The 24,382-nt window shown below is 38.8% G+C and overlaps 1 protein-coding gene across 6 annotated transcripts in view; it reads right to left on the bottom strand.

Annotated features, from left to right (window-relative positions):
• Positions 1-24,382, bottom strand: part of SLIT3 (slit guidance ligand 3) — a 731,964-nt gene that overhangs the window by 253,522 nt on the left and 454,060 nt on the right. For all 6 annotated transcript variants that reach the window (XM_053288108.1, XM_053288109.1, XM_053288110.1 and 3 more), the window contains one exon: positions 21,552-21,623. In XM_053288108.1, the coding sequence (XP_053144083.1) occupies positions 21,552-21,623 (72 nt within the window). The remainder of the gene's footprint in view (positions 1-21,551; positions 21,624-24,382) is intronic.

Raw genomic sequence — 24,382 nt, 5'->3', positions numbered from 1 at the left:
GTCCCCCCACCTTTGAACAGGGAGAACTGCCAGTAGTTTGAACTGGTTCAGAGGCCCATAAAGGGCCTCCGATCTGGTTCCGTGCACATCCCTAATTTGCAGTCTGAAGAACAAGCACCAAATACTGAGCTGACATGACTGAAGTGAGAAGAATGAGGACTGGTCTTTCTTTGGGGGTAAGGGTTGCATCTGGATGAAAGTTAACATTTTGAGGAAATTAATTTGAAACGGGCATATTTTCAAGTGATCTACTTGGGAACTTGGGGGGAGAGAATATGTGTGGGAAAGACTGTCAATAAAAATATATTCTCAGTACAAATGGGACACAAGAGACAAAAACCAGTGTTTCGCTGCTGCACTGGGACATTGGGCTGGAACAGACATAAGCAGCTTACTATGGTCAGAGCCAAGGAAAAATGCGGTGGCGCCTGGCAGAGAGGATGGGATTTGTAGTATGCATACTTTTTGAAGGCACCAGCCATTACAGCAAATAGTTTTGGCAGGCTGAGGAGCAAAGGTCACAAATCAGCCATACCCCCAACTTTTCCATACTTGTTGCGTGGGGGCCGAAATTCAAGAATCCTTTAAAGGCAATACTGCACATAATGATTCTTAACACAAAACACAACTATTTGATATGGAATTCACTTCTGCAAAATGTGGTAAGAATCACCAGCTTAGATGGTATTTCAAAAGGATTATATCTAGATATCATTTTAATAGTTTTCCTAAGTAAGTTTCAAAAGAAACTTTTGATGGGAATATAAGAGCTACTGCTAATAAAATACAACTGTGAGAAAAGAGAGAATGTGTAGAAACAGAAAAAATAACCTTTTAGAAAGGACCAAGAGAAAGAAACAATCCAATTTAAATGTAAGGGCAGCCATACTTCAGATCATTTGTGGTCATAGTCAGCTATCTCCTGACTATATATTGGATCTGTACACTGAGCAAAAGCCAAAGCATCCTGGGATATGTAGCCAATTTAAAAGATATGTTTAAAAATGTTTTATTCCTCACTTTGTCTTCAAATGGAATTTGTGGAGATTATGACCACATCAGTGGCTCATCTAGTTGTGTGTTAAGATCTATAACTTGAAAGCTACAGTTGAAAGTTTTATTGAAAGTGGACAATATCATTTTCTGTAGAAGTACATTAAAATGATAAGGTACTCAAAACATCATTTTGTCATCCACTGTCACTTTGATTGCAATCTGTGCATTACAACATTAATTCTGAAGAATTAAACATAGAAAAGAATATGTGAAATATATCTGCAGACTAGAAATAGAATATGGCTGCGTGCTCTGGCTCATCCGGGGTAAGGCTTCCTTGTCCCAGCCTTGTTTAAAATGAAGCACGAGGCAACTGGAACCTTGCGGTTGGCTGGAGAGGTTATTCGTGGGTGGGACCAGCAAGGCTATGGCTGGCCTGTCCTCCAAGCACCTCAGTCTGCACTAGAGAAGCGAGCCCCCCTCCAGTCCCCAAGCATAGAACAGGCTTCAGCTGGTCACCCGCTTTGCGGGGTGGCAGGCAGGAATTTTTTGGTTCCCAGCAGACAGGCCTAGGTTGGGGGTCTTTTTTTGCCTAAGTTTTTTGCAAAGTTAGGCATCCTGGTCACAACAGCAGGTACAGTGCAGCATAAATGGGTAATGTAGAGTGGTGAGCACCTTAAAGCAAGCATTTGGCATGAGGAGTCCTTGGCAGTCCCTAAAAGTCCCTTGGCAGTTCCTAGTGGATTTAAGGCTCAAGGACCATGGACATTCTCCATCCTACTGGGGAATCACCAACCTTAAAGGGCTTTACAGCTTGTGGGCGGTGATTTCTGATGCTGGTTCTTTGACAATAAATAGACCAGCTAAGATGGGCAGCATCAACCAAAGGTCAGATGCTGACTGGAGCCAAAGTGTATCGCCCACTATATTGAGGGAGACTCGTTGTGGACAGCAAGTCTCTAGATTCCGCACTGCAGGAGGTAGAGAGCCTCCTTCATTATTCAAAATAATTATTCATTAATCCTCCTTCATTATTCAAAATAATTTTATAAAGCTGTGGCCCATTTAACTCAATTTACTTGTCTCATATCTTCATTGTGTCTGGTGCAATGCACAGTTACAGTAAAAGTACAGATCAGTAACAACTTTTGTTAACGGAAGCATTGTTCCATCTTTTTGACTAATAGCTGGCCCTTGCACTAGTTCCTCTTTCCTCTTCCTCCTGCCAGTATACTAGTGTGTCCGCGCGCGCGCATGCGTGCACATATGTGTGCACGTGCACACACACACAGACAATATGAAATAGCAGCCATTGGAAAAATGTCAAGGAGACTGGAACAAAAGCACATGCACAAAATCATGCTGGGGTGGAGATGATGGTGGCGTAGGTGCATGGGTGGGAGATCAAAGCAGCTGATTGCAAATGATTAGTACTTGATTTATGGTAGTTGAATTCTAATCTGATCCTTTAAATTAGCAACAAAATTAGTAACAGCAGTAGTAACTAACAGGATTTTTGTCTCAATATTTGTCCCAATTGCTATATCAATTTGACAGCCTCTTAGTGCTATTTTTAAGCAATGTTATTGCTAAATGGTCTCTAGGTGTCATTCTAATATACATGAAACTAAACATTCTCTTGCTAATTTGTTTCTCATCTGCTTGCACATCATTCTCTTTCCCGGGTTCCTTTCTTCTTCTTCTTCTTCTACTTCTTCACATTTTTTCCAAAACTGTGGGAGAGAATTATTAGTCCTTCAGGATTATATGAAAAATGGAACCCCCTGTATTTTAAAAAGATATTTACAGATGAATGTAAGCTTATTAATATGTTTACTTAAAAGCAACAAGTTCATTCATCCAATGGGTATAAGTAGTTTGACTAAGATGCCATCCAAATGCTGTTCTATCACTGGGGTATAAACATACGAACATAAACATGTTCTATCACATTGGTATAAACATACGAGATATTTAACTATATTTAAGGGTGGACAGCAGTCATGGAAGCAACCTTCGCTATTAGGGATTGGTATTCATCAAGAACTTACAACTAACAATCAACAATGCCAAAATCTCAAACTATGAAGTCGATATACAATTTTAGATCAGAAATAATAATTGCTGATATGTGAGATCAGTGCTTCCCATGCATTTTTCCTGCTTACAAGGGTATCTACCCAACTGGATATTCACTATATCCACTCATTGGCTGTACCCACATTACAGTGAGCATCTTAAGCAATGCCCAAAAAGTTGCTCAATAACTCTCTTATGCTAACATTTAAAATTGCACAATTCTATTGTGTTTATTTATGTATTTAGTGATAATACTTCTATTGGAAATAATGGAAGTATTGTTGTGTAAGTGTGATTGCTCAATTTTAAGTATTAGCACAAGAGCATACCTGTGCAACATCTAAACATTGCTTTAGATGTCCACAGCAGTGAGGATGGCTCAGAACCACCCATGTTGCACAGTGCAGAATGTCAGTCATTATAGTCTTAACCAACTGCTGTGCTGAGAGATTAAAGGCTGTTACACAAACTCTCTTCCTTTGCCAGAACTTTGCAAAAGGAGTCTCCCTTTTGTAAAGTGAGAAGAAAAACATACCTGCTTATTTTAGCCGAACATTTTCAAAGTTGACATTTTCTTAGCTTGCACCAAGCATTGCTATTGCTTCTTAGTGTTCTAACATCTTTGATCCTTCATGTGCAATGGGAACTCCATTAAGAACATCCAAGATATATTTCTCATCCAATTTTGTTGCCTTAATTTTTCTGGGACAAATGGGAGTACGGAGGGAGTGAAAGGTTGAAGCTTTTTCATCAACCACACATTTACGAAATGACTCATGCGAGTAGTTTTACAGATCTTAGTATCTCGAAATAGGAAAAGTCCTTTGATGTTACTGGTAGTTTCCTACTTGCTTTTCCTGTCAGACAGGTATGCTTATGCCTTGAAGAATCCACTTAACCATCTTAATCAACATAACATTCGTGTGTGCGGGGGGGGGCAGTAGTACCATTACAGAATTATTTAGCCCAATAGCCTGTAGCAAATTCTAGGAGTCTCAGATATCTCAAGAGTTGATATCTGCATAAGGCCACACTGGTAAATGGCTTAATCCAGGACAGAGAACAGGCTAATTTGCAAATACTTACTCTTCACAACCTTTAGTTATTCAAAACCATATCATTACTTGATATCAAGCATGGGCCAAAAGGAGCCATCATACTATAGAAACGCCATCAGAACAAAAGAGTTAATGACTATTTCACTACAAACATTACAGATTTACTTTAATAAATCCTCTAGGATAGGGTGGGTTCATGCCTGGCTAATTAAAAATAAGTAGTTATCTTTGGTACTATTTTATTGTATTTGTTTATTTCGGCCCAAGGCCAGCATAATTATCTTTAGTACTTTATTATTGTTATCCTCCATCATTCTTATATGCAATTCTATAAAAGACCTATATGCCAAACTGTCATTGGGTGAATAGAAGTAACTAACACCAACTACCACCAACTGGAGACTTCACAGTGCCCATGCAGTTGCTTGGTAAGCGAATCTATAACATTCTGCCATGTAATGAGAAGAATCTTTATTACACCTCAGTCAGAGATGGAGGGAAATGGGATAGTGGTAAAATTGTAAACTTGGCAAGATTTTAGAGGATGACAGGCCTTAAGTGTGCTACATTGGCCAATTTTATTTATTTGGCTTTTCTTATGGATTCAGGTAAGAGTGGGAGGAACGTTATCATCAAAATAGAACTTGAGGAATCATATAGTCAAAATTCAACCCATTTAGAAGTGTGTTTGAATTGGTAGACCCTCAAAAAAGCACACAAAATCATAAATAGGTGCACTGATCCATTAGAAAAAAATCCAAAAGCCACATGGTAGTACCTTTATTATGATCAAACAAAACTACATCTTAAGCAACCTTTCAATTTCCCCAGAATGCTTCATCAAGTTGGATGTTAAGCAAAAAGGGAGAGAGAAAGCATGTGTGCCCATGTGTGCACTAAGAAATGTTTTACTAGATTCTGGGCTTGGATTCCCCACTTCCAATGGACCAGCATGGTTGACCTCAACTTTCATGTACCTTCACATTTAACTATCCAGCAGAAGGATTTTGAAACGGAGGAAATATCTTCAACCACCTGAAGCTGGGACTTATTCTTTTAAGAGTGGAATGCCATCTAAACACTAGATAATGCTACCAAATTTGGTTTTGATTAAATTTCTGTTTTGTGAAATTTCCAGCTTTGTGAATATAAAAATATTGTCATCTTTCTCTTTTAATTTTGTAATCTGTCTTACAAGGGGTGTGTGTACTTCAATTAGTATTACAGACTGAACAGGGTAATCGCTAGATTTCATATTTTCTAAAAATCATGGAACAGCCATCATTGTCTATTCTTCAATTCAGAAGCCCTGAAATTATGTCTAGCTCCAGTGAGGTTAATCAGCATCCTTAGGACTGTTATAAACGGCAGACTTTAGGACTGCATCATGCCCAGTCATCCTTTCCCATTTTTTGCTTTGTTCAACATCCAGCCTAATGGAGAATTCTAGTAAGGTTGAAAGGTTGCTTACAATTCTGTGGTTTGTTGTTGTTGTTGGCTCTAATAAAGCTATTAACAGATTCTGGTTTTGGACCCCGACTCCCCCCCCCCGCAAAAAAGAAAAGTATTTTTGATATATTATTAATAAGAATTTCAAAGGTATGTAAGTTAAAATAGTGGCTCAACAGGTATTGAAGTTCAACATATAATGTTTATGACTACTGATATTAATAGTTTCATAGTGGCCTCTGAAGAATTTATCCCATAACAGAATTTCTGGTCTCAATCATTTTACTGAGCTACATAATTTCCCCCCTCTTTCCTTAAATACTACTATCATGAATCAATGTGCTATTCTTACTAATGACTCTATCAGAATATTTTCATATAAGAAGATTTTAATATCTTAGTAGTCCTAACCTACATATATTTGATCTATAAATGGAGTTTGAAGTTTTCTGCTTATCTGATGAAAGATCTGCAGGAAACAGAGCAAGCATAACATTTTGTAACACTGGCAATGTATGTAGAAGATCAGACTTAATGTTCTTTTTATTCATGTGACGTCTTCCTTATTAGTTACCAGTAAACATACTAAAAAGTATAATTATTTATTTTGATGAAAGATAAAATTATTTCGCTATATCTATTTTTCCTCATCAACTGTTCTGCTATAGTTTAGGCAGCTTAATATGCTGCAAGATCACATTATAGTCTCTAGACCACCATGATTTTGTTTTCTGGAAAAGGAAAAGGAATCCATTCTTGTAAAACAAGTATATTCTATTGCCACAATTTATCCAGAACACACACATACACCCCTTCAGATTGGCAATCTGCTTCAGATACCTAATTCCTCATTTTCACAGTTTCCTTACTTACAGTTTACTGCCATAACATAATTAGATTCCATTGTCTAAATTTGGAAATATTTGATTTTTGGTTCCAAGGACTGGGCATGCCTGGCCACTACTTCTTTCTATTTCTTTATGAAATCCAGGAGTGGATTTCAAAATACAAATGTGCTAAACACCATCTATTGCCAATTAACATTTTGTGTCCAAGAAGGGACATTAAATTTTAGATTCTGCAAGAATTCCATACACTATTCTATCTCTTAAGCAAATGTGAGAAAGCTACTATACTTATTCTCAATTCCTTTCAGCCATTAGTGGATAAAATGTTTATTAGTTGCAATGTGCATCTGATCAATTCCTAACAATCTATATGCACACACAGTCTTCACATTTGGATACCAATTACAACTGGATTTTCAATGGTACCTTAACATGTACTTTTCTTCATTTTATTTACATAGTCTAGTTCCAATCTATATCACCCATGTGCTAATAAATTACTTTACATGATAAATGGTTAGAATTGCCATGGTGCATCTCTCTCTCTCTATATTTCTATTAAACATACCTGTTGCTAATCCCATGTGTGGCAGCTCTCGCGGGAGTTCGTGAGCAGCTGCCGGATAGCAACAAGGATGGGCGGGTAGATGGAAAGAAACTGCTGGCCATGAGAAAAGCCGAGCAGTGGCCATTGGGCAGGGAGGGCGAGAGGAAAGTGGTGGTCAACAGGCAGGGAGGGTGAGAGGAAAGCGGCGGCCATCGGGCAGGGAGGGTTGGGGGCAGGACGAGAGGAAAGCCGAGAAGAGAACTAGATGCGCAGATGCTCTGTGCCCAGTTCAGCTGGTTTTATAGATGATGGTTTTCTTTAAATCTAGTAAATGACCTATTATTATTTATTGCAGTTGCTGCATTATGCAGATTTGACTAGGAGTGTATATAGACTGTCTGGTATAGTTCGGTCCAAATTAGGTTTGAATTCAGACCAAACTGCACCTAAGCAAACCAGTTCAGTCTAACTGATTGGCTGGGCTGGTCAGTTCAATGAACCAGCTCGAACTGGTCCAAAGCAGTTTGTGATCGAACTGCTTAAACCAGTCTCTACCCTGAAGCCACAGTCTTAAATAAAATTAAATTTAGACAAGCAAAATAGCTGGAATGTTGAAGAAGACAGCAGTTGTATCTCTGTCCCTGCAGGATAAAGCTAACGAAACATCTCCTATTGTTTTCCTTAAAATTAAGAAATAAATTAGAATTAGAATGAAAATGCATATTTTTATTTATCCCTATATTTATATCAGGATACCTAAATGAACAAGCTGTAAAGGACATATTAGCAGTTCAGATTCAGAAAATGTTAAAGGGACAAAGACACTCACATTACACACCAGTCCATAAAGTGCACCTGATTCAGCTCTTCAAAAGCATCAGGACAATTCTGTACTTTGCTGTAGGGTAGCTGCTTTAAGAATCTGGTTGCCTTTTTATGTATGGGAAGGACAGCAAGAGTAGTTTTAAGACCTATTTAGAATCATTATGACCATATCAGTGAAAGTATTCATCTTCCTCCTGGGTTGGCACTGATCCAGCTGCTGCCCTTCAGCCAAGTGTCGCATTGCGGCACACAAGCAACTCCTGATGTTTTCTCTATAGTCTCACAATGACCGCTAGGGGCGTTTAAGGGCAAACCATGAAGTTCTAAAACTGCATTAAGAGCTGTTCTAACAGAACATGAGGGAAGCAGAGTCAAGCTAATTTCTGTTTAGTATTATACTCTTTCTTGTTATGAGCACCCCTCTACTTCCAGCCATGATATTTAAGAATAAATAATGGCCAGAAAGAGACCAGATCTGATTTAACTCTTCCAGTGGGCAAGCAACTGGAAAGAAAAACTTTCTACCTTAATGACCAAGCATGTTCGACATGCAGCTTATCCCTTCAAATCACATTCTTTATTTAAACCCTTTCTTAATAATAAAGCCAACAAATAAGGAACAGTGAACATAAACTGAAGCTGAACATCAGCAAAATGAGTTATGGGCCTGGAGATAGAAAGAGAGGCTGTCTGAGTGCAGACACTCTTTGCTAAAATATCAGTATCTACAAGAGGAAGTGAAACTTTATACTAAAAATCAGAACTTTTTCAGATCAGTAGAATGGTCCCACAAATATATTGGATCTTGGAAGGCACACACTCAGTTATCTGAATGTTGATAACAATGCTCAAAGTATCACCACAGAACAAAAGAATAGAAGTCTTTATTCACAAAGCTCTATCATTATACCCCAGTTATTCACAATGCTACGAATGGCTACAGTTTCAACACTGAACATTATTTTAGTTAATATTATTCTTTTTCTTCCTATATAAATAACGAATTGGTCTGTGCTACTAGAGAGAACTGAATCACAAGGCAAAGGTGTAAAAATGAACCCAATCAAGTCAGTCAGGGAGGAACATGGCAGTGGAACATGGACTTGTACCCAATAACCATATCCACAGAAATTCACTTCAAAGAACGCTCTGCACCATGGTTTCTCAAAAAACAATGCCTTTGGAAATGCCTTTTAACTTCATGAAGAAACAAATATAATATTTATGTTAGGTCAAAAGTGCAGTTTATTTTGTTACAAAATTTTAGTTTCCATTAAAAGTTTAGATTTTACAAAAGTTTGAAAAATCCACTTGCTCTGTGGCAGAGGCTTCCTCAGTATTATCTTTCTCTGATAATACTGTTTCTTCATATTGAATACTATACAATGAATGTGACAAAACAAGTTTTTTAAAAATTGAATATAGATACTGAATACTTACTGTGATCCACTTGTATTTCATCCACAAGCAAACAAAATATGTAGAAAAGTCAGGAACAAATTTAAGTCAATTTGAGCCTAAGTTCCTTCTCTAAGAATATTCTGTCAGCATGAAAATAAACTAAATATTATTGGTCATGAGTCTGGTGAGAAGTATTTCTTTGGTTTTAGTATTTACACTCATGCATAATAGAAGACCACTCCACTAAGGGAAGTATGTCCGACAAGCTCAAGTCATGAGATAAGTATCTCACCTGAGTTTCAAATGCCATTGCATGAGAAGAGGCAAGAGATGGCTCTAAGATAATATAGACCCACCTGAATTAAACCCAGCAGCAAATAGGCAGGCTCTGCAGTAGGCGAAGGGATAAAATAAGCTCCCTTCTACTAACCCCGCCCAGCAGGCAGGCAACCTCATTTTGTTTCAGCAGAAGCTGAGTGGTCTTCAAAGATGGTGTCATAGAGACCGCATTGCGGCAGTTCATGGACCACTGCATGGCTAAATGCAAATCTGAAACTGATTAACCCAACTATTTCACCAGAAAATATGGATACAAGTCTGGGGAATGACACTATGCAGATCCTAGAAAACTAGAATGCAGAAATATTTCCAATTAAAACATGGTCAGCTAACTTCCTCCATGAAAATACAGCTCTTCTATAACAGCCTCATTAGTGCCCCAAACCAGAATTGAGTCTAAGCTATATGACACTTTTGTTTCTAACCCAATTACTTCCAATGGTAGGGAAAGATAAGATGGACCACACTTTCTAGACCTGAGTTAAAAAAAAATACATAATACAAATGAAATTGCAGGCCAAAATCCTTTTTCCTTCTGGGGCCTCAAAGGGTGAATCAAGTAGATTCCAATATAATCAGTCTTTAAACATACCTGGACATCTCTAGAATAAGGCAGTAGATGGGAAATTAAGCCCCACTATGGCCATTATCCAGTCCTAAGTTATAACAGGATTGTATAGTGTATTATTGTGCTTTGAGAAGAACCTAACTATAGCAAGATACTGACGTTTCAGTTGGAGCTATTAATCTACATTATTTGCTTTTCTAAAGGCATTCCTGGGTGAAAAAACTGATGAAGGTGCTCGTTGAAGAATAAGTTGATATATCAAATTAATTGTACTAAGTAACACAAAGGTCATTTACTGTGCCATACATTGAAATAAATGGCACTCACAAACTTTGTTTCATAGTAAAGTATGCCCTGATTTGCAACTCAAGTCTCTGCTGCAAACAGGAAAGTATGTGTGGCCCCAAACTGCTTTTTAAGCAGCTGCCTCTATAGGACCCAAACTGTTAATTTGTATGGGAGAAGTAGGTGGGCGAGTTTGTACTGTGCTCGATACATTCAGTGGCTATATTGTTTTGACCCTGTTTTAAAGCATGCTGTCATTAAGAGCTCTAGAAATATTTTAGATGAGCACAAAATAACTTACATAAGTTGGACGTTCTACAAAATGAATTCAGTATAACTAAACAATTACTAAGATACAGAACATTTTTTTCTTCACCAGCCTTTTCTTGAAATATTCCCACAGAACTCCAAAAGCTTTTAGAATGATGGCCTTCTATTTCCACCTGAATTCAGGCTATTACAGATAGGGATGTGCTCAATCCGGTTTGGCGCATCCTTAGGGAAGCACCAAATTGGTTCAGGCACCAGTATTTGAACCTGTTCGGTGAGGTGTGGCTCAGTTCATTTAAACAGCAGTAAGCAGGACCTTACTTGCTCTGCTGCTGCCCCACCACTTTTCTGGGTGTGGTGCTCGCTGTTCAAAAGGCCACACACTGCTGCAGCACTGCTCCCACCAGCCTGTGTGTGGTGCCGGCATGCAGGCTGTTGGGGCCAGTGCTGCAGTCACACATGGCCTTTTGTACAGTGAGCACTGTGCCCAGAAAAGTGGTGGGGCAGTGGAAGAGCAGGTAAGGTGCTGCTTACTTGCTTTTAAAAGAAACCGATCCCTGCCCTGACAAGCCGTCCATGCACATCCCTAATTTCACACAGAGAAAGGAAAGCAGTTATAATTCATTTTCTAGTTTGAGTGATGCTTTGTTTCTCCATTGATTATGAGGTCCAGGCTTCTTCTCTACTGAAGATGAAAAAGTAAAGTCTTCATAATGCAGCTTGGACATCACAACATAGCTGACTGCTACTGAAGCACACTCCAGTCTGAAGTTAAAGGATCAGTCCACAACTATTTAACATTTCATGCCAATGGTGTGCTAGGCGTTATACTGAACATTAAAATTACATGTCCATTATCCAGAAGCAGCTTTGCCTATAGTGTTATCACTCCCCAGTATACTGATGGATTACATTATAAGGATTTTAAAAGGTAAAATGCCTAGGAGAGAACATAGTAATAATCAGAAACCAAAAGAAGACCTAGCTGCAGATGCAGGAAATTGGGACTGACCTTACTATTAGTCAAGGAGAAGTAGATCACCTTATCTTTTGTAGTATGATTAAAGATTGGCAAATGGTCAATTACCGGTATTTAATTTATTATTATAGGTTGATCACCATAGCTAAGGAGGGCATTATTTTAATTTTCTGCTTTATGCGCGTTGCTCTTTGTCTGTCACGTTCAAACAAACAAACAAACAAACAAACAAACAAACAAACACACCTAGAAACTAGTGGTGGGCACTTCCCTCCCTTTAAGCCAGGCATCCCCAAACTGCGGCCCTCCAGATGTTGCTGAACTACAACTCCCAGCATCCCTAGACACAATTTTTTGTGGCTGGGTATGCTGGAAGTTGTAGTTCAGGTACATCTGGAGGGCCGCAGTTTGGGGATGCCTGCTTTAAGCTAACCATTTTGAAATTACATCACAAAAATTATTGTGTCCCAGCACTATTTTCACATCTTTCATTATGGTAATTTTAAGGAAAGGGAGAAAATGTCCTGCAAATCAGCAGATAGTGTACCACCAAGGGGTGTAGCTATAATTGAGTGGATGGGTTCAAAGAACCCAGCCCCCCAATCCTGAGGGCTCCCCCAGCTCCACCCCTCCCTATTTTCTTCATTATCTCTGAGGGGCCACCAGGGAGAGTGGCAAACACGGGTCCCCTCTCCCCTAGCTACACCCCTGATATCACATATAATATAGCCACTATTATCTTTTATTTACACAGCAGCTCTCACAACGTGTATTTGGAGTCTTTTACATAAACTAGCACTGTCAATTTGAAGCAATAAAATCAACCAATAATTTTAAAAATAGGAGGCAAAATTAGAAATTGTAGAGAATGGGGGGACCCCATAGAAATAGAGTGAAAGTGCTGTTTAAAATAACCCGAGAATGAAAATGTGATTATGTATTCTTTCAGAGCAAAAACCGAGAAACAAATACATTTTTGTTGTACTGATGGTGAAGTTCCACTCTGATGAACACTACAACTAGTAGGATATAATATAGCTTGTGTGTATATGCTAGATAATAGAAGTTGTGTTTCATCAGACTTTATGTTCTTGGATATCGGTACCTGAGCTTTATAGAAATATTCATCAGTATAATTTGGAATGACCCACAGTACAGCTTTAACAGAAGTACTAATCAAGGTAGCCAAACTTTTCCTTCAGCTACCTTTAGAGCCATCAGAGATGTTCAGAGAAATAAATTCAACCTACTAAACTCACTCTCAAGATATCTTGTTCTCTTTCTTCTGGTAGATGTTTAAAAGCCTGTCACTTTTTTGCCATCTGGCCTCTGTTGTTTTTTATCTCATATTTCTAGCATGAGAAACTGTAAGAAGATTGTCTCAAGTATCTCCATATGTTGTAAGAAATCTGTATCCTAAAAAACCCACTATATTTTTCTAACTCCAAGATAGTGTTGTTGTTTTCTGTTTGGGGGTGGCTGCGATGTGATTGATAGTCTCCCATATCAAGTTTCAGTGTATATTCAGAGCACATTAGGAGGCTGCTTTCTTTTAAAATGAAGTCCTGAAGAGCACAACTTTAAATGACTTTACTGGGGCTTCTCATATGTCTAATCTGATTTTTTTTAAAAAGGAAATTGAAACTGCTAGCGCTGTGTTTTTCCAGCACACCGCTCCTTTACTACGGTGATCTAGTATGAGACAGGGAACGATAAGAGAAATTAGTGGATGTTCTGATACCACTTTCTGCTGGAGTCCCTCCAGAAAGCTAGAGAGGTATAGAAAGGAGAAACTAGCTATCTTCCCAGCAATCTCTCTTCACATTGGCCCAGAATAATCTGCCAAAGGCAGATGTGTATTCTGATCTGTTTCCAAGCAACAAATTCAAGGCGGGGAGGGAAAATCTGATTTTCTCCATTAATCCTATTACATGTGATTTGAAATAAAACAGAATCAGTCAGCTAATTGACCACGTCATAACAACAGTAGCTATTACAGATTTTGGTTTTCACACTTTGAGGGGTGAAAACTCACTACACTACAGCAGCAAAGCTACATATAACTGCAGTGCATATTCGTTATGATGGTTGCAAACATTCCCCACACACATTATTGTAAAAATCACTTTGCATTTACATTCTACATTACTTTATATTTAAATTGAAGTTTCTTCATATAAAATTTACTCTAAATGACAAGAGGAAAAGTTGCACATACAGTTTAAGAGAAATCTCATTAATATTCTGCTTACTTGATGGCAGTTATGAATGCAACTCACACAATTCAAATGGATTCTAATTGCCTAAACTGATGATGCTATGTAGCAAAACAAAACAACAAATCGTATCCTTGCCATCCACAAGCTTTCATTAAGCAGTGACATTTCTTTTATTTAGAATTATGTAATGATTTTAAACGTTGCATCTAAGTAGGTATAAATGTGTGTGTGTGTGTATTTGTATATACAGAGAGAGAGAGAGTGCGTGCACACTCAATAAAACAAAACAGATAAAATAAATGAACTTAACTGTTCTTTAAAGTTGCTTCTTAGACATGAAAAAACGTTTTCCATCAGAAAAATACATATAACATATTTATTGTCATATGCCCTAAGGCTCAACTTCTGGGTTCAGAGCTAACATGGCATATTGTTGAGCTTTACCAAGAAACTAGCAAACTTCCTAGTTTGCACAGCCATAGATCTAAAAATGTGAAGTTGAATTGGTTAAGAATTAAAATGAAGCTGCTAAAAGTAGCACATGATCACAGCTAACTCTTACTCACTGCATCCTTTAATGTCATTTGAGAAAAAGAGCCAGTTCATACCTGCGAAGCAGCCACTTCTACATGATTCTTCCTGTATATGGGTCTATATCACAGGACACCACACTGTGATGCCAATGGCCCTTGCTACTGGCAAGTGTAGTGCTTTTAGGGCAAAAAGAAGAGACCAGAAAAATCCATATACTTGGGTTAAGAGAATAGGGACAATTGTTGGAATAGAGAAGATAGGAATAATTGAATGTAATATTTAAAATACTACATGATCTTGTTCTGAATTTCTGTCTATCATTTTTTTTAAATAAAAAAATCTTGGGGAATGGGTGAGGTGCAGAAAACTGGAGACAAGACTAATGCTTTCCCAAAATGTTCACATGGGGGGAGGGATATCAGGAAACTATGAACTTGTCAATCTAACTTCGATACTAGAAAAAAATACTAGAAAATAAAGCATTCAGTCTGTATGCATCTTGATAACAACGCAGTGATTACTAGAACATAACATGGATCTGTCATGAATAAATCCTGCCAGACTAATCTCATCCCTCCCCACCATCAAGTTACTTTCTTAACGGATTGTTGGAAGACTGTGGAGTGTATAAATTGCTTTGAGTAAAGCATTGATAAAGGACTCTATAATATTTTGGTTTGCAAAAATATGCGCTAAATGATAAAGCCATCAGGTGGTTCACAGCTTGTTAGAAAACCAGACTCCAGGAATGCTCCTCAATGGCTCCTTATTGGGGGAGGTTCTGAGTGGGTGCCTCAGGGCTTGGATTCTAAAACATTTTTTCAATGACTTAGACAAAGGTGTGGACCAAATCCTTATCAGATGTGTAGATAACATAACATTGGGAAGGATAGCTAACACCTATAATAAATAGGTGGGAATAAAATTCAAAATGGCCTTAACAGTATGTAAAACTGGATGTAACAACATGAAGTTCAACAGTGACAAGTGCAAAGTTATGCATTTAAGTGAAAACCATCAATACAGATAAGACGAGATCTAATGGGCTTGCTTACAGGAGGGCAGATTTTGGTTGGACAAAACCTCTTAGCAGTAACAGCAACTTGAATATGGAACCAATAATCAGAGGTGGGGTATTTATTTATTTATTTGACATATTTTTATACCGCCCAAAACTTACGTCTCTGGACGGAATGGGCTCTTGCTCACTGGAGGTCTTCAAGCAGAGGCTAGATAGCCATCTGTTGAAGTTGCTGTAGCTCAGAATTTCCTTAAGTAAGAAGGGTGTTGGACTAATGACCTACAAGACCCTCCAACTCTATGATTCTATATTCCATTACAAATGTTTGTGATACTAATAAGTAGACCATATGGGGTTCATTCTAGCAACAGTATTGTAGAAACTCATCAAAAGTGGCCAATACCTTTTATTCCAAGAGATTAAAGGAAACTTGTCTATGAAAGATACACACATATTTAAGCTACCCATCACTCCCTTGTATTTTTGCAATGCAAAGAGTTAAACAGTTTTATAGAGAAAATATATGGGATTGAAGAACTATAATAAAATAACATCAACAATTTTCTATGTTATTCTAATGACATTACCTTAAATTTGATTCTATTGAAGACAGAACACAGAATAGCCCATAACTGAGAACTGACTAACCATTGATTCACCATTTGTTACCCCATCAAGCAGATTAAAGACAGTGATCTCTAAAAGGCATGAAGTTGGAGCTGGTAAACAAGGGAAGGCCATAAGAGGGACACGGACACGGACACGGACACGGACACGGACACACACACACACACACACACACACACACACACCTGAACTTTCAGATCCAAAGCACAGTGTGCACAAGTGCCTTTCAGCTTCCTTCTTCTCAAAATAGACATTCCTGCTGTGTCTCCAACAGGACTTTTATCATGGGTCAGAATTATTGAGCAACTTTTGAGGGTCCAGAGGTCTCAGAAGGGCCCTCTGCTGATCCCCGAGACCACACCATCCTGCTTTATATAATGGTGGTGTGGAGGTGGGCCACGGATCAGAGTTTGGGAAAGCTTGGAGTCAGCCCTGTCCTTCAGAAAGTTCCTCTGAAGTTTTTCTTTGCGAGGGCAGGTGTTCCTTTCTAGAGCAATGTGATGGGACTGACTGTAGCTGCAAACAAAAAACACTTCACATGGAGTGTTTTGAGCACACGTGGAGACCTTTCTGAATCCCAGCTACTTATGCAAATATTTTACCACTGGATGTTACCAGTGCTGAATCAGTAACATCCACAGTATTTATAGTTTGGTCTGTTGTTTTTTCCAAGCCATTATTTGTGGCAGAATTGATGGAAAAGATATTTTTGGGCCACATATTTTTCATGTGGATTTTGTTTGCACTTCTTGTAACACTATGGGGCTACTCACGTGGGGGGGGGAGGATTTGACCTACTTTTCTCCAGACGACCCCTCTCTGTCCCTGCAATGAGCAAGCTGTGCACCCACATGACCCGCACTCATTCCGGCAGAACAGATCAATAGAGGCCAGGATTTGGGTTTTTTTGGCCTCCTCATATCCCACAAGACACCATATGATGAGTGCGGTCCTTTGGGGGATTCCCCCATCAGAGAGACACACTAGGCGCCTGTCTCTGTATCTCTTCAAGCTTCATGGAGCCCAAGGAGACACACAAGTCTGGCAGCCCAGTTAAGGGAGCTAAGAGCCAGACTTAAGAGCGGGGTTGGCTGCCCTAGCCTGCTCGTGCGAACAGCCTCTATAGTATTTTGCTATCAACCAAAAACTCTTCTATGAATTGAAAGGATGGAAGGCACAATGGCAACAAAGCAGACCACTACAATATGCTGCAAAAATGTCAAACACAATTCTGGACTCAACTACTTTGCCAGATTGATGTTAGCCACTAATACAAATTAAGTTTGATGCACTAATTTCAGAGCAATTTTTATTAGTGCTGCTAATTACAGTCCAATGATCATTCTTGGCCCAAGAGTTTGTCCATTAGTAACAAACATATTTGTTTAATACAACATGATATCATTATGCATATTCTACAACATCCATCAAATGTGCCTTTGCTAACTGTGAAGGAATTATGTCAATTATAAGATTAAATTTAAATTGCAGGCCAACAGTTTTCTCTACAGCACTATTATTATTATTTATTTATTATTAAAACTTTTATACCGCCCTTCCAAATGGCTCAGGGCGGTTTACATTAAAACACCATTAAAATCAATTAATAATTAAACAAAAATTATAAAACATAAAACAACGATTAACAATTAAAAACATCATAAAACAACAATTAAATAATCAAAACAATTTAAAAACAAGTTTTAAAAAGCTGAGAAAGCCTGGTTGAAGAGATGTGTTTTCAGGTGTTTTCTGAAAATTGCCAGATTTGGAGAGGATCATATCTCAGCAGGGAGCGCATTCCACAATCTCGGGGCAGCAGCCGAGAAGGCCCGTCTCTGTGTAGCCACCAAACGAGTTGGTGGCAACTGGAGACGGACCTCTTCAAGTGACCTCAGCGGCCGGTGGGGCTCATAGCGAAGAAGACGCTCTCTTAAATACCCAGGGCCTAAGCAGTTTAGGGCTTTATAAGTTATGACTAGCACTTTGTATTTTGCCCAGAAACCTATTGGCAGCCAGTGTAACTCCATCAACAAGGGAGTAATGTGGTCTCTCCGAGATGACCCAGAGACCAACCTGGCTGCCGCATTCTGAACCAACTGAAGTTTCCGGACTACGTACAAAGGCAGCCCCACGTAGAGCGCATTACAGAAGTCCAGTCTGGAGGTTACCAACAAATGTACCACTGTTCTGAGGTCACTGATCTCGAGAAATGGGCGCAGCTGGCGTATCAGCCGGAGCTGATAGAAAGCACCCCTGGCCACCGCCTCAACCTGAGAAACCAAGGAGAGACGTTGATCCAGAAGTACTCCCAGACTGCGAACCTGTTCCTTTTGGGGAAGTGTGACCCCATCTAGAACAGGCAGATCAAAATCGTGTGTAGAGTTCCGACCCCGCACAATAAGTACCTCCGTCTTATCTGGATTCAGCTTCAGTTTATTCTTCCTCATCCAGCCCATTACTGCTTCCAGGCAGGCATTTAGGGACGATATGCCAACTCCTGAAAAAGTTGACATGGAGAAGTAGATCTGGGTGTCATCAGCATACTGGTAACACCCAGCTCCAAATCCCCTGATGATCTCTCCCAGCGGTTTCATGTAGAGGTTAAAAAGCATTGGAGAGAGTATGGAGCCTTGAGGAACACCATACTTAAGCTCAGATTTTGAAGAGCAACAATCTCCAATCGACACCATCTGGAATCTGTCCGAGAGGTAGGAGCGGAACCACTGTAAAACAGTGCCTCCCACCCCCAACCCCCTCAGACGTTCCAGAAGAATACTATAGTCGATAGTATCGAAAGCCGCCGAGAGATCCAAGAGGACCAACAGAGTCACACTTCCTCTGTCCATTGCCAATTGGAGATCATCCATCAGGCCGACCAAGGCAGTCTCCACCCCACAGCCCGCCTGAAAACCAGTTTGAAATGGGTCTAGGTAATCTATATTGGAACAAAACTTCTTCCTTTGATTTTGAATGTCAATTTGACCAAAACAAATGAAACATAAAGATACGGGTTCATTCAGAATACAAAATCAAAAATCACAGGACATCTGTATGATCTATATGTAAATTCAGATGCTAATGCAAATACATTGTATGAATCACTCAAATAACTCTATAATCAGAGTTATGCATTCAATTTTTTGGTCACAGGAACCACTGCAGTGGTCCGCCCATGCCTTGGAAAACCCTGCACGGACAGGTATCAATTGTGTTTATGCAATGATCTGTACAAATAGTTCTTAATTTAGGTGAAGTTACCATTTCACATGTTTTTCTTCACAGAGAAGTAGAAGGTTTCAATTCAGATTTACATGATTTGATGTCACTTTTGAGTTTTCAAAAGTACATGAACAGAACAGCATCTGCCCAGGTTACTTTATCCTGCATAATTAACTAAAGGTTAGATCACCATTGTATAAAATGGAGCAGGCACCATGTTCTGAAGCATTTACATTTTGTGTGCCTTACAAATTCTTTTGTCAAAGTTTATCTTCAAAGCTCATCATTGTGGGTTTTAAAATACTTTTTGCCTGCTTTAAGCCTAAATGTGTGACATCCCATGTGCATTTTAAAACTGCTCTTCGTGGTTTCTTTAAGTGTTCTGAAAGTGCTAAAGAACATATAGATAAAAATGAAATACCACACTGTGCAAGCAGTGTCCAGAAGAGAAAAAAAGAGCATGTTTGAAAGTAGTGTTAAATGACAGAATTTAGAACAGATTTTTCCAATGAATAGTACCTGTATCAGGAAAAATGCTTACTGTATATGTGTGTGTGACACTGGTTTTCAAGCACCAAGCGAGTTTAGGACCATTTGAAAGCAAGCTTGCTAGAAGTCTAGAGTATTCAGTATTGCACTAACACCACATATATTTTGCCATTCAACATGTTACAGTGAAATTGGACAACAATTTCTGATGGCTTTCAAACTATATGTTACCCTTAATAATACAATAAACTACTTATTTTATTTCTAAAAAACTGAAATAAATGCCTTATTTACTTCTTAAATAGGCAATCAAATCAATATTGGATATAAAGTAAAATGTCCCCTTTTCGTAAAACGATAATTCAGTAGGAACACTTCTCAAATTTCAAATCAGAATGCAAAATAAGTGCATTATTTTCAGTAAACAGCAATATGTTACATGTTCTCCAATGCTTGAGCCAGATGAATATAAATCTCCAAAACATATTTGCAAAAGACAAGCACACATTCCTGTTTGTATCTAATGACAAAACTAAGATGAAAACTGAAAGAACACAGTTTCACCATAAATATATTCCAAGCATTTTAATTAATAAATATTTTAATTAATATGTATTCAAATGCATGCGGCCACAACACTATTTAAATTGCACTCTGCTAAGATACCTTACTTGCAAACTAAACATGTGTAGAATTTTTTACATCTAGGCCTCTAGGTGAGCACAACTGTCATCATGGGTCTTAAGGCCTAGAAGGCCTAATCCCCTTTACCGCATGTAGCACTGAGGGCAGGCCACTCTTCAAGAGCAATAAGTTTTGAAAGTGTCCTTTGACACATCTAATAAATTACATATCTTCAAAATATCTTTGGTTTCTGGTATGAAGTGAGAATTTCAGGGAAAGAAAAGTTAAGTCTAAGTTTTCTTCACATCTTCAAAAAACATCTAACTAAGAGAATAACATTAACTTACTAGCTAGATCTTTTAGGCTTTTAAAAATTATTTTTGCAGCCAACATAAAAACATAAGACGTGTGCGGCCAAAGCGAGCCTGTCTTCACAAAGCATCACTGCTATTTTCTTTGAGCACATTAAAACACTTTAAAAATATTCCCTTAATTACCGTGTTAATTACCTTTGATAAACCGGCCGCAGTTTAAAATCCGAAGTAGTGCTAATTTAATCTGATCCAGAATAAATAGTTTGAGTACAGCCCTATATTTTAAACTGCAGCTTTAGAATTAAAGATGTGAAGTTCACATTGCTAATACAGCAAATCTTAGCATTATCACAGTCTTCATAATGGGATGTTCCCCAGCTATTGTGCTGAGCTATCGTGCCAAACCCTTTCTGTATGTTTTGCAATTATCCTCCATGTCTAGGACATTTGTAAACTGCCTCCCAATATCATGCCAATCAAACCTGTTAGCCATCCTCTACTCTATATAACATACAGGTACTAGCTGAATGTACAGAGCACGTTATATGTGTTTCAGAACTCATTAAATCCCATCTGTTCAATACATAAACCAATGTGCCTTTTCCAGCACTCTTTAGGACCCCAGGAACTGAAGCCTTCTTTTATGCTTTCATTATCTGTAACCTCAAGTCAGCAAGTGAGAAATTCTACCTGGCAGATTACATACTCTAACCAAAACAAAACAAAACAAAACAAAAAACAATAAGAAAGAAAGAAACAACAAAAACAAAATAACAGCACTGCAGCATGCACCCAGAGAGAGAGAGAGACACTCGTACACACACACACACACACACGAAATCAGAAAGTCAACTCACAGAATCTCCAAGTCACGCAGGGCTCGGAAGGCTCCATCTTCAATGCAGCTGATCTGATTGTTGTCCAGTTGCCTGCAGGAAGGAAGGAAAAGTATGAAGGCTTGCCTGGTAACCATGCTGCCTTGGAGCACCATGTTCTAAGCTCCCCTGTCACTAAGGTGTCCCTCCACCCCCTTGCAGTCTTTGCTTGTCACCAGGAGAAAGCTTGCTTATAGCCTGCCACGCTGCTCTGTCTCTTCTCACTGACTGTCTGAAAGAGCTGCATACTAGAGCACACTGAAGCCTGTCAGGTCTCAGTAAATATTAATTGCGCTTTTCCCCCCCTCTAAGGCAGAAGGGAATAATTTCATTACATTAGGGCATCCAATCCATTATGAGCTTTTACCGTCATGTCACTGAAACAATTTCATTAAGCTAAAGGCCTGTAAATCATTGGAGGTCACCGTGCTGCCCTCTGTGACCTCCCAGAATGCTGTTTTTCCCTTTTACTGGAAGTTGTGGTCCTCTGTCCTGACAGTACTAAATCTCAAGGCTTTATCTGCCCAAGAGCTTCAAGGGTGCATAGGGAATATACCAATTCCAAATTAGACTCAACTAATCTAATTTTATAGTCTTTTTATTATTCCAAGCACCAAATGTCTGTGGTGGTTCAATGCTTTTCTGCATTGTTACTGGCCCCATCTGGTAGGCCTGTCTATTGAAACATTTCTGACTAAACAGAGAACCAGCGCAAGTGCAGCAAGAAACAAAGATCCAATCAAGAAATTAAATGTCAAAACATACACACGAGGGGCCAATCCTTATACTTGGGCACATCTGCATATGCCTAGGCAAAGGCAGGCATGACCAAATAATAAAATAACGGGGGGAAATAAGATAGCTCATGTTGTTGATTTTAGGATCTGACCAAGCGTTACCACAACTGCACATCAAAGCTGAGCCCTGGCAAATGCTGAGCATCACTCGCTGCCTCAAAAGATACAGTGTGCCCATATTTTTGCTGAGATGCAGCCATATTTGTCCACATTTCTTAATCAGTCCATTACAAACACAAATTATTACCCTAAACCCCTGCATATTGCTTTAGTTACAAATGTAACAAAAACAACACCAAGTTGCCATTTCTCATGTATTACTTAGAATATGGATAGCTTAAAGGAATTATTTCAGTGTATCCATAGCTTTTAATAGTGAAGGTTAAAGAAACAGTATTTTATGATTTTGTCGATATTTTATCTTGTTCCTTTCATGTGTTATTGGCTGCCTGTAGCCCCTCAGATTTATGTGTTAAAAACTGCAACAGTTGACTAAAAACATTAATATACTCAACATAGTATGCATACTATGTTTCACCTTTAAAGGTATTGCTTAAGTTAAAGTTGCTTAGTTTTCTAACTTCAGAAACATTTATTACTATGCTATTTCAATACTTCAAACAAATGTCGGTTCCAAAACTACAGTCCATAACTTCTTAGAATTATGAAACAAAGAGTATAAACAGACAAAAAATCTAGTTAACAAGCTTAGCTGACTTTAGGTGGGATTTTACAAACTGTTTATACAAGCAAAATGCATTTTGTAAAAATAATGTAAATGAAATTAGAAATTATAAAAGAAACCCAGAAAGTGAATAAACAGCTGCTTGTCTTTTTAATCACTCACTCACTCACTCACTCACTCACTCAGATTTGGAATGAATAATGCATCTTAATAATGGTTAATCTCCTTCTATTGAAGGAAGAAAATTTCTCCACTAATTTTTCAGAATCTTTTTAAAATTTATTTACCTTTTGTGATGGTTCCTTTAGCCATTGTTTTGGCGAACACAGTGCCTGGGGCCATGATTTGGCTAAAATTGTGGGGAGTTGAGAGGTGGGGCTTATGGGTTTCCTTAAGCACCTCTGATTTTACCCCCTATAATTAAAGTACTGAGAAAAGTAGTGCCCTTAGACTTGGTATCCATCAGCATGTATTTCTAGTGTACATACATGAGGATACATACATGAGGCCCAGATGTATGTGGAAATCTCTCCTCTCCAGGATACAGCTTCTAGGTACATAGAGGTGGCTGAAATCTGTAGAACTCTATTCTGTGTGTGTGCACACTCTAATAATTGTAGGCTTCTCCTACATCTTGTACACTGCTCTGGGCGCCTTGGAGGAACAGCAGAATATATATATAATATGTATATGTGTGTATATATATATATATATATAGAGAGAGAGAGAGAGAGAGAGAGAGAGAGAGAGAGAGAGAGAGAGAGAGAGAGAGAGCGCTAGGACAAGGGAAGTAGAATGCACTTAAGAAGTTTGTGAAGCTGTGAGAAGTTGCACTGTTCTGTGATGCAGAGCATGCCAGCTAGTGGAAGACCTTCACCAGGACATATAAAAGGTTATGCAACATGTTGGGTAACATATAACATCTTCTGTTAGTGCAAGAACTAGCCAGGAACAAGTCAATGCACCTGTCCTTGTGCTAACACAACAATATTACACTAATGCAACATGAAGCTGGATACAGGCCAGTGGTTTTTCCAGGGACAGAAAATATAAACAGTTGAAGCAGAGGAGCAAGGACACCGGGGGCCCTTGTTCAGTTCGCCTTCACCCCTGGTCCCTTCCCAGCCACCTAAACGTAGCCACAGTTTTACATCAGTCATGTATTGGCTTTTCAGGATCTGAGCTTGGGGTTTTGGCATCAAGGCGGGGGGTCGCTATCCCCTATCTTGAGCCATACACAGTCCTGCTTGCCCCAGGCCTTTGACAGTGTTACCATTAAACAAACAGTAATGTTGTTAAACAAACATTCCAAAGCATTGTGGAAACAATTT

Source organism: Hemicordylus capensis, chromosome 2 (genome assembly GCF_027244095.1).
Source record: "Hemicordylus capensis ecotype Gifberg chromosome 2, rHemCap1.1.pri, whole genome shotgun sequence".
NCBI lineage: Eukaryota > Metazoa > Chordata > Lepidosauria > Squamata > Cordylidae > Hemicordylus > Hemicordylus capensis.
The sequence above is the reverse complement of the archived record's forward strand: the minus strand, read 5'-3'. Positions and strand labels throughout refer to the sequence as shown.